Here is a 15,363-nt window from a genome sequence, read left to right as displayed (position 1 = left end):
GCGCAAGCGCCGCCCTCGACTCCTCGGCACTGTTCCGCGAGAGAGGGAGGGTGGGCGAGGTCGTCCGGGGCAGGAGCAATGGGACGAGGCCGTAATTGGTTGGACGCCTCACTGACGTCAAGGGGCGGGACCCTCATGGTGAATGGGAGCCGCCAGAGAGTAAAAGGAGGAGGTGGAGAAGGGAGTCATGACTCGCTCGGGGCTGCTGTGGACTCGGCTGGGCCGGGGAATGAGCCGAGCTGGCCCCGAGCCGCGGCCTCCCGGGAAGAGGTGGCTGGTAAGTGTACGGAGGAGGCCGGGAGGGAGGTGGGGCCGAGGGGTGGAGCCGGAGGGACCCCCGGGATCCCAGGCCCCAGCACCCCGTGCTAGAGGACGGAAGGGAGAAGTGGCCGGGATTCCGGAGTGTACTTTACAGTTTAGCAAACTGAGGCCCCTAAGTCCACCGACTGACTAGCCTAAGGGCTTAGTAGAGACTGGATTTGAGTCCCGACCCTCTACCTCCACTTTTATCTACTGCCCCACCCTAAGCATGGGACAGGGAAAGAGGGGACCCTTCCTTTCCTGAAGTGTCTAATGTGGACAGAAAAACGCTCCAAAAACCCCACAGTGCTAGGGTTGTTGCCACGTTTAGGGGAAGCATGATCCTTGCCCTAAAGCGGGGGTTCCAGGGGATCCGCGGATTTGGATTGGGGAAAAAAAGATAGCTTTAGTATTATCACTGGTTTCTAAACGAAATTTGGCATTTATTTCAGTTATGGCTTTTTAAAGTTATAAGCATCAGAATTCATAACAGCAAAAAATAAAAAAAGTTAAGGACCTCTGCCCTAAAGAAATTTAGAGCAGTCTGTTAGGATAGAATACAAGCAGATGTTCATGTAATAGTGCATATTATAGCTGTGATCTAATATGTTATTAAAGAATAAGACAGTGCTTTGTGACGTCAGAATCATTGTCACCTTCTAGAAGACTTAAGTTCAAAAAAGAGTTCCTAGTAGGTGAAGAGGGAAGGGATGATACTACAGGAATGAAGGCTAGATTAACAAAGACATAGAGGTTTGAGAAATTGTGGGGCAGAGTATTATTTTTTAACCAAATGTGAAAAGGGAGGAGGAAAATGAAAGAAAAGGCATTGCCAGATTGGGAAAGTTCTTAAAAATTAAAGATTTAAATATTACCAGTTTGTTGAAAACCACAGAAAAATTTTGAGCAGAAAATTGATCAAAATTAATCTGACAAAAATTATTTGGGCCATGTCAAATAGGATAGATTGGAACAGGGAAGAGATCAGAAGTGGCTGTGATAGTCCAGGCAGGATGTGTAAGGACTTGCATGAACTTCCAGAAATGATTTGGAAAGCTCAACACAGAGCCTGTTAACTGATCATGAGAGGTCAGAATCAAAGAGAAGTCTAAGAGTTACAATCACCTAGCTACTCAGCCAGTGCTGCCAGTGCCATCCAAGTAAAAGCCAAGTAGATTTGGGGGGAAAGATGGAGATGTTGGATTTGAAATGCCATTGGGACCTCCAGGTGGAGATGGGCTAGAGGGATTTAGCACTACTCAGAACATGAGAAGTCAGGGCTGGAGTACAGATTTGGGGATTATCTGCACAGAGGTGGTGGTTGTCACCAGAGAAAATTATGAATAAAGTATAAAGACAGAGGGTTTCCCACCTTGGGGGATATTCATATTAGGAACATAGAAAGAACAAAAGAAAGCTTCTGGGAGGAGGAAGAACAGGTAAAGAAAATGAGATTCTTGAAGCAGGCAGTCGTAAGCATTTATTAAGCATCTGTTGTGCACCAGGAGCTGTGCTAAGTGGCTGATGAAGAGAAGGAAAAAGATAGCCCTTGATTTCAGGGAACTCAACTATCCACTATGGGAGCCAACATGAAAACAGCTATATACAGGATATATACAGCACATATAAGGGGGATCAGGAAAGGCTTCTCAGACCTGTTCAAGTTTAAGAGATGAGACTACCTTCCAGTCCCAAGGAGGGGGACTGGCTTGTGGGAGGATGGCAAGAGGGCTGGTTTCATGGTATCACCAGCAGACTTTGAGGGGGAGGGAAGAATAAGAAAACTAGAAAGGTGGGAAGGGGTTGGATTGTGGAAGGCTCTGGATTTGAGGTGAGACGGAGCCACTACAGTTCTTTAGGAAGGTTAACTTGACAGCTAAATGGAGGGTAAATGGGAGTAAGGAGACACTGAGACAAGGTCAATAAGAAGGCTCTTGCAGTAGTACAGGTGAGAGATGATAGGGAGCAGGGTTGGAGAAAGGGGGACATAAATGTAAAACTAACAGCATTTTTGGCACCAGAGCAGCAGGACTAGTCAGCAGTGTCAGAATAGGGAAAATTCTAGAAGAGTGAGGCTCTGGGGGGGGAAAACAGCTTTGGGATTTGGTGATAGATCAGTGAAACTTAACAGTTTCAGTAGAGATGTGGGAGGAAACAGGTGAGTAGTGAAGTAGCAGGTGGCAGCCAGTTCTTTTTTGACCCACAGGTGGCTGGTCTAGGCAACTACGGGTTCCAGGGCACACGGCACAGTGTGGGCATGGCTGTGCTGAACCAGCTGGCCAAGCACCTGAATGTAGCTGACCAGTGGAGGAGGCAGCGTCAGTGCTGTGCAGATGTGGCCATTGCCTGCCTTGGAGAGGCTGAGCTGGTGCTTCTCAAACCGCGCCAGTTTATGAATGTCAATGGGCACAGTGTGGCCCAGGCTGGTGAGAGGTTTCACCTTCCCTGCCTTGGGGGAGGAGGGACTGCTGGCACTTGATTCTGGTTCTCTAGCTTCTGGCCCATGACGTTCATTAGATGCTGGGTTTCCCCCTAGAGATAACTTCATGGCAGAGGTTCCTGAGGTGTGTTTTAACTTGGTGGGGAAGGAGTATAGGGCCAATCCTGGTTCTCTGTGCCCGCCCTCATCCATCCTACTCTTGTTTCTGTGGGAAGCCAAGATGTATCAGCTGGCAGCCGAAGACATCTACTTGGTGCATGATGAGCTGGACAAGCCACTGGGGAAACTAGCCATGAAGCTGGGGGGCAGTGCGAGGTGAGGAAGCTAGGGTCCTCAGGTATCCCCAAAAGATTCTCACCTTGGGGCCAAGGCAAGAAATCCTTTGTTCCCTAGTGTTAACCCTAATTTTCCCATCTGTAAAGTAAGTTAATCACTGGCTTATTTCCCTTTTGGAAATGTTGGAAAGAGGTGGTATGAGTCTTACACGTCCTTTGTAATGTCATGGAAGGAGTTATGCTGTCATTGCGTCTCCTCATTTCTGTCATTTTTGTCATTTTAGGATTTCACTAATGAATTTGACATTTGTTTTTTCTGGGTTTTGTCTTGAAAGGGGTCACAATGGGGTTCGATCTTGCATCAGCTGTCTCAACTCAAATGTAAGTCTTCCACACTAGGGTACTGTAGCATTCCCTGGGTCTAATGGTCTCTGCTGGAACTCCTGTGTCCCATCAATCCCTATTCTGTCCTGACCTTGCTGTCCTCCTGTAGCCCTTTCTGTCCTCGGATTCACCAGCCCCTGCCACACGGGATCCTGGAGGAAAAGAGTCACTATACTACATTACTCCCTACGTGTCAGAGGGCTGCTCTTCTGTTTGCTTCACCCTAAAGCAGTGCTTGTTCCTTTTCTTCTGTGCCCCTTCCTCACATCGCCTTGAGGGGTTCCTGGCAGAGTGGTACCTGGGTAGGGGCTTGAAGGTACCGAGAGAGCTGAGGGTTAGGCTGGCCGCCATCATAAGCAGAGCTTCTGCTCCAGCTGAGAGGGTCTCTTCCTGACGTGACATTGGCCTCCTGCTGGCCACAGCTCATGTGGGACTGTTCCTCGCCATGGGCACGGGCAGCCTCTCCTTGCCTGGAGCAGCGCGGGGCCGAGCCTTGGCGTTCTAGCCGCACTGGGGAGAACCGCAGTCCAAGCTTGAGGTAGCAGACGGCTGCCAGTGCTCTAGCACTTACCCCTGTACTTCACAGGTCATGCCCCGGCTCCGAGTGGGCATTGGGCGACCTACCCACCCAGGGGCCGTGGAGCGGTACGTGTTGGACAGGTTCACAGCAGCCGAGCAGGAACGGCTGCCCCAGCTTCTGGAGCAGGCGACGGAGCTGCTTCTGAGCCACATCCACCAGCGGAGCCTGGCGGGGACCACGCCCCCAAGCCCCTCCTGACGGACGCACCGCACTGGCCACGACTTATGAAGGACTGTTCCCCCGCCATGGGCAAGGGCAGCCTCTCCTTGCCTCGTTGGGTAGCGCGCAGGGCAGAGCCTTGGCATTCCAGCCCCACGACCCAAGCTTGAGGTAACGTGCACCCAGGGCCCAGGTTCTCCTGACCCACATTGTTGCGCTCTTCCCACCCTCCCATATGAGATCTACCACACCTATGTAATCACTAATTTATGAGCCATTTAATTACTCTTCTGTCCCTGCCCAAGAAATAAAGGTTTCTCTTCCGAGAATGAAGTTTGCTGTTCCTCCTCTGTTTCCTTCTCCATAGGTTCTGCATGCACAGAGGAGACAGAAGAGAGTTGTCTCTTCTTCAGGGTGATAGCAGGCAGTGTCAAGTGTTTGAAAGATTTTGGAAGGGAAACCTGAAAAAAGACAATTGAGGGAAAGAGCTGTCTGAGCTGCCACCTCCTTTGTTCCGGCCTTTTCTGCCCTCCCCACTGCCACCACCACAGACAGGGCTATCTCCATCGTTCCCTCCCCCCTTGGCACTTCAGGGGTGGTGAATACCTTGAAATTTCTGAGGCGAGTGGTTTGGGAGAGCATTTGAATGTCTTTAGGGTTGAAGGGGATGTGGTCTGATCGGAATGTGGTGGTCAGGCCTGTCAGCTTGTATGGCACTCTGTTGCACAGCTGATGGATGGGCTTGAGGTTCTCATATCTGAGAGGGCGACAAGTCAGGGCCGTGACTCCCAGCAAAAGAAGAGAGGCTGTAGTGGGGACAGTTCCTGCCCTCACCTGCCCTTTGGCATCTTTTCAAGGCCCTCAAGAGTCCCTCTCCAATGAAGATTTCCCAGCACCACTCCATTCCCAAGTGATCTCTTTTTAGACAAGGCTGACGTGTGTAGTGCAGTAGTTATAACAAGGACTTGGAATCAGGTGATTAGGCTGGATTTAGATCCTGCTTCGGACACTTACTAGATATATGACCATAAGTAAGTCACTCAGTCTTTTAGGTCTCAGTTTCCTCTTTCGTAAAATGGGGATGATAATACTTAGACCACCCACCTCTGAATTTTGGGCAAATCTCATCACAAAATACGAATTTGAATTAATAATAATGCTATTAGTCATTGCTCACTTGTCCTGCAGTGTCTTAATGGGAAATCGGGGAGTTTTTTGTTGGATTTTGATGAATTCGTCCACATGTGGCCCCAGGACTACCGCTTGGCTCAGCATGGACATCAGCTGTTTCAGTATCTCCTTCTGCTCCATCTGGAAGAGCACGTTAAACTGGCCATCCTCAAAGCGCTCGGGTTGCATCTGGGGAAGCAAGCAAGCCAGACAAGTGGTCAGACTTGTTTGCATGCATGTGCATGTGTGCACATACACTCCAGTTGTGTTGTGTAGGGGTTAAAATTATTCAGCTCGTTTAATGTAAGTCCATTGACCACTTTGCCACCCTGGCCAAGGGGTAGCAGGCAGGAAGAGAATAAAAGCCAGAGAGAAAGCAGCTTGTCCAACATGACATAGCAGAGCTAGGACTAGAACCCCAGGGTCCTGATTCCCAGGCTGGACTTTCAAAAAAAAAAAAAAAAAAAAACAAGCAAACACATTTTTGGTAAAGAAGTCCTATACTGGAAAGAAAATTTGTAGTGAATATGAAGTGAAAATTCTTAAATTCAGAGAAGCACCTTGATATAGACTGAATTATTGTGCGAAAGGGTCTAACCTAGAACATCACTTCCTTTCTCTGAAGCTTATAAACTTGGCATTTCCTCCAGGGAATCCTACCAAGGGACCATGTTTACTGGAAATGGAAGCTATAGGGAATGTGGGGCCTTGCTTATGTAAAGATCTATATACATTAGCTAGGTGCCCCAGGTCTTCCCCACTGTGCTCATCCTTGATGGGACTGTGTATTTTTGTGAGCTGGTGAAGCATTAGGAACTGCTTTACTACTTTGCCAAAAATAAAAAGCTTTATTATGATGAACTTTCTAAATATCTGCAAATATGACAGTTCCCTGTGGGGGAACAGAAAAAGAGGCTAGCCTATGAAACTATGAAACTACAGGTCTCCAATATGAGAAAAAAATTTTTAATTCATGTTTCAGATTTAACTTGTTTCACCTCTGCCATAATTTTCTGAAGTTCCTTTGAATTTCCTTCTTCTCTTAGTATGGTTTTTTTTTTTTTAAGTTCCATTGATACGCTGTGTATAAAAGCATTCTCTTGTACAAATGGTTAGCTGTATCATCCAGTACCTGAAGTCTAGAACTGTGAAACAGAATATAACTGGGAAATGTTTAATAAAATAAACATACAATATGGCATATCAATTTGTATTTTTCTAAGTAGATCTGAGGCCATGGGGGATTTTTTTCTATTTTAGTTTGACACCATTGCTATAGTTCTTCACCCCTGCCAAGAGGCAGGAAGCATGATTTTCTCAATTTCCTCAGAAGACCACCCCTTGCAGCCACTGGCTTGTGGTCACTTCATTGTCCCTTGTAGAAAAACCTCACCGAAAGCAGGTCCCGGAGCATGAACCTGGCTTGGTCCAGCACCTGTTCCACATCTTGCTTTCGCTTCTGCTCATTCTCCAGTTCCTCTGTCAGTTTCTTTGCTTCCAGCTTGTTGAACTCGACCTTCATTGTTAGCTCTTCCACATCATTCCTGGGGAGGGTCTGATCATGGTTATGCTCACCCTCTTTCCCAACTCCCTCCTCCCCATCAGTCCAAAAGTGAAGGAGGGAGGCCTAGAGCATGGCTGTATTATCCTAAAATTGGTTGGATTGCTTCCCCAAGAACCAGATTCTACCACATTAAGAACTAAGATTCTAAAATCTTTGATCTTCCAAACAAGAGGAGCCCCAAGAGACCATTTGTTCCTGCTCCCAGAGGCTGAGGACCAGAGAGGTGACATTAGAGAGCCAGGGCTAGGGCCACAGGCCATCTAACCCCAGACGTGGATTAGGACATATACTTCCACGGTGACGTGTAGAGTCCCGACTTGGTCTGTGTCCTTGGTGGGCAGAGCTGAAACTCTGGCCTGAGGCTGAGGGCTGAACTCTCCGGGTTGAGTTTTCTCTGGACCAGGCCTTGAGGACAGCCTACCTGAGGTCTTGGTTGTCCTGTTGTATCTGCTGGAAAGCCATCTCTATCTGATCCAACATGGCCCTTCTCTTTTCCACTTCTTCCATTCTCTGCTGCTGTTGCTCACACTTCTCGGCCAGAAACCATATCATCTGGGGTGACAATAATGATAGCATTTCCACAGCACTTTAAGGCCTACAACTCTCTTTACGTAGAGAGAGCCATTAAGATGAGCAAACAGGCAGAGGTGAAACACTTTGCCATGATTACACACTAAGTATTTAGGGTGGGATTGGAACTCGGATCCTCCCAACCCCCATGCTCTAGCCACTTTTCCACCATTTTCAGAAACAAGTCATGAGGGGGTAGGAGAAGAAGAATGATGTTTTTTGTTTTTGTTTTTGTTTTTTTACCAAAAATGTTTCCACTCCCTACAGTCTCCCCATTTCTACAAGGGGTGAATTCCAATCTCAGGATGTGTGACACCTCCCTTGGGAAAGGCACAGTACCTAATAGGGCCCTGGTTCCCCAGTCCCCAAGGCAGGGCAGCCTCAGACAGACTCAGTTACCTTAAGGCGATTCAGTCTATCCTTAGACATCATCTTCTTGTTGTTGTTCAGCACATCCAGCTGCTTGCTCATCTGCTTTGTATCCTCTACCAGCTCCTCATTCTCATTGATCAGCCCTACACTTTGGTTGGACACTTTGGCCAACTCTTGAGTCATATCCACATTCTCTTGGATTACCTTCCTAGTTGTCTCTGACATCTGGAGAGCAGACATCTTGCGAAACTCGATTGCCACCTTGTTCACTCGCTGGACTATTTCCTTTTTCATTCTGGGGTTTGGATGGGGGGAATTTTCCTAGGGGTCAGAGTTCTATCTCCCCCCAGAAGGCAATTTCCCAAACCCTCCTGCTCCTAAATCACATTCCCTGGGTCAGATTTATTCCCTCCCCCAAGCCTTTCAGCTTTATAAACTGGACATCAGCAGAACTGGAGGGGGGGGGGGGTTAGAGATCTAATCCCACAACATTCTTATACAGAATCAGAAACAGAACATGAGAGGGGAAGTGACATGGGCAATGTCAAACAGCTAATAGATCCCTCCAATAGCTTCTGAGTGAATGATTCTTGCATCCCCAGGAGATCCTGTGATCCCTTACACCATTGGCCTTCCTAGCCTGATCAGATTGGGGAATAGACTTAATATTAAGAAACTTAGACCTGTCTTTCTCTAACACAGCCTTCTTCTCCAGGGAGTAAATCCAGTCCTTGTACTCGTCCTGTTCCTTCTTCAGTTGTTCTTCCAGCAATGTGAATTTGGCCATGAGTTCTTCCTTCTGGATCCGGTACTCATCGAGGGCAGCTAGCCTTCCCCCTGCCCAGAAAAGTCCTAGTGAGCCAGCAGACCCCCCAACACTCCCAGAGGACTTCAGCAGGCCTGGGGGAATGCCATGAGAGGGATGTTCAGTGCTCTAGCTCTAGCCATATGTTTCTAAGGTCCCCATCTCTTGGAACTACCGCCAGTCTCTCCCCCCTTCCATCAAGTTCTATTGTGACTTGCAACTTAGGGATCCAAGCTTATTTTCCACAGCTCTATTCCCCTAGGTCATCATCCTCATTCTTAACAATAACTCACATTTATAGAGCACTTCTATATATAGAGAGAGAGAGCACAGTGCTCTGCTCACAAGAATCTTGTAGTATAGGAAATTTAAATTATATTATCCCATTTTGCCTGTGAGGAAACTTAACGGATAGAGAATCTAAGTGAATTATCTATGGACACAACTAGTATCAGAAACAGTATTTGAAGTCACGTACATGGATACTAAGTCCAAGGTGCTTGTCTCTGATCTAGGCTGCTTGCTTCTAGTGTTCCTTGTATGGAGCAATGGTTCTCTCCGTGTGAGAACCTTTTTTATTCATTTTTCAGGACCCACTTCAAATCCCACCTCTTCCTGCTAAGGCCTCCCTGTCTGTCCCATTGCACACCGATGTCTCCCTTGCAAGAAATCCTAAAGCATTTATGTAAAGCAAAACTATAACATCATAGGGATGACTATTTAACAAACAGACCATAATTTAGATATCCAAATGAAAACTATTTCCCTTTAAAGCAGTTCAAGGCATTTGGGGAAACTTCTCTTTGGAAATGACCTTTAAAGCCTGGGACCATTTTTTTAAAATAACCTCATCCTTTCAACAATCAAATCAATAAATACATATTAAGTTCCTTCTGTGGGCAAAATGAGTGATACCTCAGCCTAATAGAGGGCTAGCCTTGGAGCCAGGAATACCCTGGCTCAAGTCCTCCTGTGCTTATAACTGGCTATTCCACTGTGAGCAGGTCAGTGCTCCCAGGCCACCTCCATAATGTCATTAAGTTACAAATGAGTTGTAGGCAAAGGGAGTTTCCATACAAATTGTTCCTCCATCTCCAGACCATCTTCTACTTGAAATCTTTCCTCATCCTGGTAATTAGTACCTCCCTCTTGAAATGACCTTGTGGTTGTTCAGAATATATTCTGAATTATGTTGTTGATCCTTCATTCTCAAAGAAAGGGGTAAGGAGGAGAGGCTATGACATGCAAGTGAGTGGAATTTAAGTGAGGGAGAGCTGGACAAAGTCACCAACCTCACTTTCTTGTCTGGAGCTGTCTGGGTCCTAGTGGCCAGATGTAGAGCAGGATGACTGGAGATGGCCTATATTATGTATGTACACACTGTCTTCCTTGTTAAGATTGTAAGCTCCTTGAAGTCAGGAACTATCTAATTTCTGTCTTTATATTCCTAGTACCTGGCACATAATAGATGATTGATGTTTATTGACTGAATGTCCCCTTGACATGTACTCACGAAAAAAAATAGGCAGGGCATTGATCTTAGGAACTGGAAAATAAAGGTTAAAATTTTTTAACATAGTTCCTTCCTTTAAAGAGCCAGCTGTCTGAGAGAGGAGTTTACACAAAGTGGCATGAGACAAGATAAAGTTATTAAGGGCAGAAAGCATAAGGAGATATAGAAGTACTATGGGAACATTTGAAGAGTTCCTTCCTGGATGGCTCAGTGGATAGAGAACTGGTCCTGAAGTCGAGGATTTGAGTTCAAATCCAGCCTTAGATACTTAATACTTCCTAGCTTGTGTGATCCTGGGCAAGTCATTTAACCCCAATTGCCTCAGCCAAAAAAAAAAAAAAAAAGAATTCCCGCCTGTCTAATAACTGATGCTTTCCTAGTACATTATCTTATTTGAGCCTCGCAATATTCCTGTAGGGAATTTCATAGATGAGGAAGCTGAGCCTCTGAGACACTACTTGTCAGAGGTTACATTTGAGCTTAGGTCTTCTTGCCGCCAAACTCTACCACTCCCTCCAATACCCCATATTGCCTTCTCTTCCAAACAAAGGTTCATAAAACATTTTTACTGAAATGATTACATCTGTAGTTAGATTAAAAAACATTCTAATTTGGTTATCACATCCTTATTTAGGACAGGTACCACTATGCTAGAGGCTGCATCAGAAGAACCTATTCTGCCTCTGCTTTCTTGACTTTTTAGCAGAAAGGGAATATAATGAGCTTCCTCGGATGGTAGGTTTGATTTTTGGAATCAGCCACAAGTCATTCACAGCCAAGTCTGATGATGAATGTGGGTGACTGAGCTGGATCACAAATAGGGTGTGACTCTCAAATCATTAAAGCTCATTTTCTGACTCATAAACTGGCTCTTGATGGCAGTTCCCGAACAGGAATCTGGAAATGTTTTGCACAAAGGCTGCCTTTTTGAAATGCCTATGGGTCTTATCATACACTCCTTAATTCAAATGCTTTCATGATTACCCACTGCCTACTGAGTCTATTATCTGGCAGTAAAGGTCTGGCCCTAATTCACACTTCATGTACCTTATGCTCCAAACAGAGTGACAATTGCTGGCCCATAAACATGTCTTCCTGTCTTTCATCTTAATTCATTTTTCTCCTTATATAAAGTATGGCTTCATTCAACCTCATTCCCCCTTGTTGACATTTTAACCTTCTTTCAAGGTTCTGTCAGACACCATCTTGGTGAAATTGTGTCATCCCTCCCAGCTATAAGTGCCTTTTCTTTCATCTGATTTCAGAACTCTGTATTTGTCTTACAGCTCTTCTAGAGCTAGGAAGAAAGGAAGGAAGGAGACAAGACAGGAAGGGAAGGAAGAGAGAAAGAAGAGAAAGCAGGAAGGAAGGAAGAAGGGAGTGAGAAAGGGAGGTAGGGAGAGAAGAAGAAGGAAAAAAGAGATGAAGCGAAGAAGGAAGGGAAGGAAAAAAATACACTCTGGGATGTCTAAGTTCTGGTCAGTTGGTTAAATAATCATCAGTTCCATTATCTTCTTGCCTAGTCAGTACAATACAGCTACATCTTATCTCCCACCTCGACTATTAAGCTCACCAAAGGTAGACACCGACATGTTTCTTCTTCCTCCTGTCTCCTCCAGAGTGTAGCCTAGCCAGAGTTGGGCACATAGATGGTGCTCAGTAAAGATGTGTTGATGTATTGAATGATTTGGGCCCTTCCCTTACCCAGCAAGACATTCTCCGAGACGAGCTGGTCTTTAGTCTCCTGGAACTCATGGCGCACCTGAGCCAGCTGGGACTCAAAGGCATCCTTCTCTATCTCCTTGGACATCTGTAATCCCTGTAGCTGTTCATTGAGGTCTGTGATCTCAAACACTCGCTGGTTAAGGGAACATTTGAGGAAGGCAACAATCTCCTTTTTATTTTGAGCCAGCTGTTCAAACTTAGCCCGGAAGAGTTTTTCATTCGCCACCAACTCATCCCACTTCTTTTGATAGCTAGAGTAGTAAAGGGTCAGAAGTTTCAGGGCTGGATTGGATTACCCACCCCGAGATGGCTGAGAAAAGGGTTTAAGAATTGAGCAGAAAGTCTAAGGACTGGAACCACCGCGGACTATCTTTCTGGGGAAAATTGCAAATCAATTTACTCTGATTCCTGCTTTAGGAGCTTTCAAAATCTGGGCTATGATTAATTACAAAACAGATACTAATGGTGGATGGGAGCATTTCAGGGACAGATTTTTGAAGTGTGTTTGGAAAGAACTGAGTTAAATCAGATTTACATCAATATCAAACAGCTACTTGGTATTTGAGGACAGCACCAAGAAGTCCATCCTTCCCCCAGATATCTTGAGAGGCCCTTTTAGCTCTTTTGGTTAAGCATCCACACCCCACTTACACCCCACCCTTTCAATTCCAATCCCTCATTGGAGGCCTCTTACACTCCAGTCCCCATTACTGCTATATGATTCAAGCTTTTCAGAAAGCTGAGGTTACTCAAAGACCCTAGGCAGAGGAGAGAGAGGGACTGAGAGGTAGGAAAGAGCTGAATAAGAGCCTTCCAAGCTAATGACCACGGACTCCGGCTTCCTGGTACTCAGAACTGTCTATTCTTCAGACTGTTAGACCTGAAAAGACCCAGAAGTGCCATCTATCCCACCCCCCTAAGTTTTACAGATGGGGAAGCTGAGGTCTGGGGTGAGAGTGGGGGTAGATTTGCTGAGGATCACAGAGCTGGTTGGAGGCAGAGCTAGGCTTAATACCCAGGCCTCTCGGCTCCATATCCAGAGTCCTTCCCACCAGAGCCCCAGGGGATCCAGAGCACTCCCTCCCTCCCAGGGGCTGTTGCCCCCTGTGCCCTAACACATTGTGGATCCCTGGCTGTTTGTTGTCTGGGCATCCCAGCTCACTGACTGAATGATCCTCTTCTCCAGGTCCTGGATCTGGTTTTGATAAAATTTTCGGATCTCCTCCGTGATGACCTCTTCCACTTTAGGTGATAGTAGACCACCCTTCTTGCTTTTCTTTTTCCCTCCTTCCCCACCTTTTTTGGGCCCCATGGCGGCTAGGACCTTGAGGCTTTGGCTACTGCTGCCCCTTTAAAAGGCCAAGCTGTTGCTAAGGAAGCTGCTCCCCACCCCCACTGAGTTCTATACATAGCAACAGGGGGAGAGTGAGGAGATGGATTTAAAGGAGCCCTGCCCCTTCCCAGAGCAATGCCTGGATTCGGCCTTGGCTCTACTCCCTTTTCCTTTCCTGACCTCACAGGATTGTAAGGAAGAAAGGACTTGGAGAGCCTTCAAGTGCTACATAAATGTCTGTCTTTCTTTTTCAGTTCCAATGTGTGATTTCATTGGTGTGAGGGAAGTCCCAGGGAGACGTTTGGCAGCCACAGGTCAGTACCTACTCGGCAGTGGGCAGTCTCAGAGAGCTCCCTCGTCAGTGCCGGGCCCGGCCCAGGCCCACGCAGCCCGATTGTGTTACAGTGGGCCCGGAATCGCAGCTTCTTCTCCCAGGAACGGGAATAAGTGTGGCCCGACCAGGACAGCCTCCTAAAGAGGGACGGGTGTAGAAGCTAGAATGCGCACTTGGTTCTCCTACTGCGCATTATTTCTGAGACCACAGACCATGATGCTTTCCAAGCTTCCACTGAAGGAAGGAAGCTATGGGATCAGTGCGTTACTTCTCACAATCTAAGGCAGGGAAAGCCAGCTGTAACTGGGTGTTCCTTGGTGGCGGTGTCAAGGTGAAGAGATTTGGGGGAGAGCAAAGAATTTTGCACAGGAGCAGACTAGAGTCAAGTAGTGGCGCTGGGGGGGGGGGGTGGCAAGATTAGGTCCAACTAGCAGCTTTGGGCAGTGTGAGTTAATTATGTCCAATCTCTGGCTTCTTTCTCCCCATTCCTTCCCAGGGTTCTGAACTAAGAAGATCTGGACCTCCTTTATCTAGCCGACCACCTCTCATCCCCCTCTGATGAATGGGGAAGAAGGGTGCTGGAGGAAAGGGAAAGAAAGAAATTGTCAGGGATGCTTGCTACACATTGTTTTAATGCCTACTTTTCAATACTCTTTTAAACTGCTAATCAGTTACATGGCCATTAACAGTGTCTTGTGTAATCCAAGAGTTGGGGGAGTGGAATTGGAGATGGTGGGGAGGAGGGAGCCAGCCAATGAGGAAAAATGGGAGTTCAAGTGTAGAGAATTTTAAATATTTTTATATTAATTTTTGAGATTATTTTAGAGCATGCCTGCTAGACTGCCATTGAACCCAGAAAGTGAACAAGGAGCTCAGTTAGAGTTTAGGGGTGGGAGGAGGAGGGACAAAGTTGACAGTCACCAAGTTGTGCCTTTTAATGCTACTTCTCACCTCGCATTAGAACATTCTTGCATCAACTCCCACATCCTGCTGCATTCATCTGGGCAGACAAAAATGCATTCCCTAGCATATATTCCACATTTTTCCTTTCCACATTCACCTTTTCTAATTTGTAAACCTATTTTATTTCACTCCTGGACTATGCAATATCCAAGCTATTCTCCTTATCTTATCTCTCTAAACCATCCTGTCTTAAGATGGCAGTTTGTCTTCCTGAGGCTTACGGTCTCACAAGATGATGATTCTTAATCCAGGCTTTGTTCTTTTAAAGATAGCTGATTGTCCCTTTAAATTCTTCCTGTCACACAAAATTGAGTCCTTGATCATATGCCATCTTGTCTTTTACATTCTTGTTTTTTAGAGACCTCTGGACACTTAATGTTTTTCTTAATCAAAGATGGGGAGCATCTACTTCACAGGCTTATTGTGAAAGCATTTGAAAGGTACTTTGTAAATCTTAAAATGCTAAATGCTATTACTTTCTAAGTCTTTTGTTTCAAACCATGCTGCTTGCACTTTGACTCTCTTTCCCCCTCCCCTTAATAGAACTTACTGTTCCACACCTGGAACCTGCACTCTAATTAAAGACTGGGACTGATATATTTATATTTGGAACCCACTGCTCTTAGCACAATGCTTAATACATAGTGAGTGCTCAAATATTCATTTTTTCATTCATTCCTATGTACACAGATAAAGAATCGCTTAAGGGTAAATTTCATATCTTTTCCTCCATTTACCTTATAGTGCCTAGGACAGGACTGGCTTATGTGAAGTTGTCTGGAATGACTTTTTTTTTATTAAAGCTTTTTATTTTCAAAACATACACGTAGATAATTTTAAACATTAACCCTTACAAAACCTTGTGTTCCAAATTTT

The 15,363-nt window shown here is 46.0% G+C and overlaps 2 protein-coding genes and 1 long non-coding RNA gene across 3 annotated transcripts; 2 read left to right on the top strand and 1 right to left on the bottom strand.

Moving 5' to 3' along the window:
* The first annotated feature begins 94 nt into the window (after positions 1-94).
* PTRH1 (peptidyl-tRNA hydrolase 1 homolog) lies at positions 95-4,471 on the top strand. The gene is made up of 5 exons (XM_051980055.1): positions 95-277; positions 2,507-2,726; positions 2,956-3,055; positions 3,351-3,396; positions 3,986-4,471. The coding sequence occupies exons 1-5, from the start codon at positions 188-190 to the stop codon at positions 4,175-4,177; spliced, it is 648 nt and encodes a 215-aa protein (XP_051836015.1). The 5' UTR covers positions 95-187; the 3' UTR covers positions 4,178-4,471.
* Positions 4,395-13,230, bottom strand: LOC127550822 (cilia- and flagella-associated protein 157-like). The gene is made up of 9 exons (XM_051980043.1): positions 13,024-13,230; positions 11,837-12,108; positions 8,498-8,651; positions 7,842-8,109; positions 7,294-7,424; positions 6,702-6,852; positions 5,316-5,497; positions 4,745-4,895; positions 4,395-4,599 (listed from the first exon to the last, which is right to left on the bottom strand). The coding sequence occupies exons 1-9, from the start codon at positions 13,167-13,169 to the stop codon at positions 4,417-4,419; spliced, it is 1,638 nt and encodes a 545-aa protein (XP_051836003.1). The 5' UTR covers positions 13,170-13,230; the 3' UTR covers positions 4,395-4,416.
* On the top strand, positions 10,885-15,310 carry LOC127550830 (uncharacterized). The gene is made up of 3 exons (XR_007950950.1): positions 10,885-11,710; positions 13,445-13,504; positions 14,021-15,310. It is a non-coding gene; the product is annotated as an uncharacterized LOC127550830 (long non-coding RNA).
* Positions 15,311-15,363: the final 53 nt, after the last annotated feature.

Source organism: Antechinus flavipes, chromosome 2, assembly GCF_016432865.1.
Source record: "Antechinus flavipes isolate AdamAnt ecotype Samford, QLD, Australia chromosome 2, AdamAnt_v2, whole genome shotgun sequence".
Taxonomy (NCBI): domain Eukaryota; kingdom Metazoa; phylum Chordata; class Mammalia; order Dasyuromorphia; family Dasyuridae; genus Antechinus; species Antechinus flavipes.
This window is presented reverse-complemented; position numbering and strand designations above follow the sequence as displayed.

Excerpts from the sequence above, each read along its gene's own strand:
- PTRH1 (XM_051980055.1), top strand. The coding sequence starts at position 188 with ATGACTCGCTCGGGGCTGCTGTGGACTCGGCTGGGCCGGGGAATGAGC. Across the intron at positions 3,056-3,350 it reads AAGCTGGGGGGCAGTGCGAG|GGGTCACAATGGGGTTCGAT; the intron begins GTGAGGAAGCTA and ends TTGTCTTGAAAG. Across the intron at positions 3,397-3,985 it reads TCAGCTGTCTCAACTCAAAT|GTCATGCCCCGGCTCCGAGT; the intron begins GTAAGTCTTCCA and ends TGTACTTCACAG.
- LOC127550822 (XM_051980043.1), bottom strand. The coding sequence starts at position 13,169 with ATGGGGCCCAAAAAAGGTGGGGAAGGAGGGAAAAAGAAAAGCAAGAAG. Across the intron at positions 7,425-7,841 it reads ATAGACTGAATCGCCTTAAG|ATGATATGGTTTCTGGCCGA; the intron begins GTAACTGAGTCT and ends TTGTCACCCCAG. Across the intron at positions 4,896-5,315 it reads ATTAAGACACTGCAGGACAA|ATATGAGAACCTCAAGCCCA; the intron begins GTGAGCAATGAC and ends TCGCCCTCTCAG.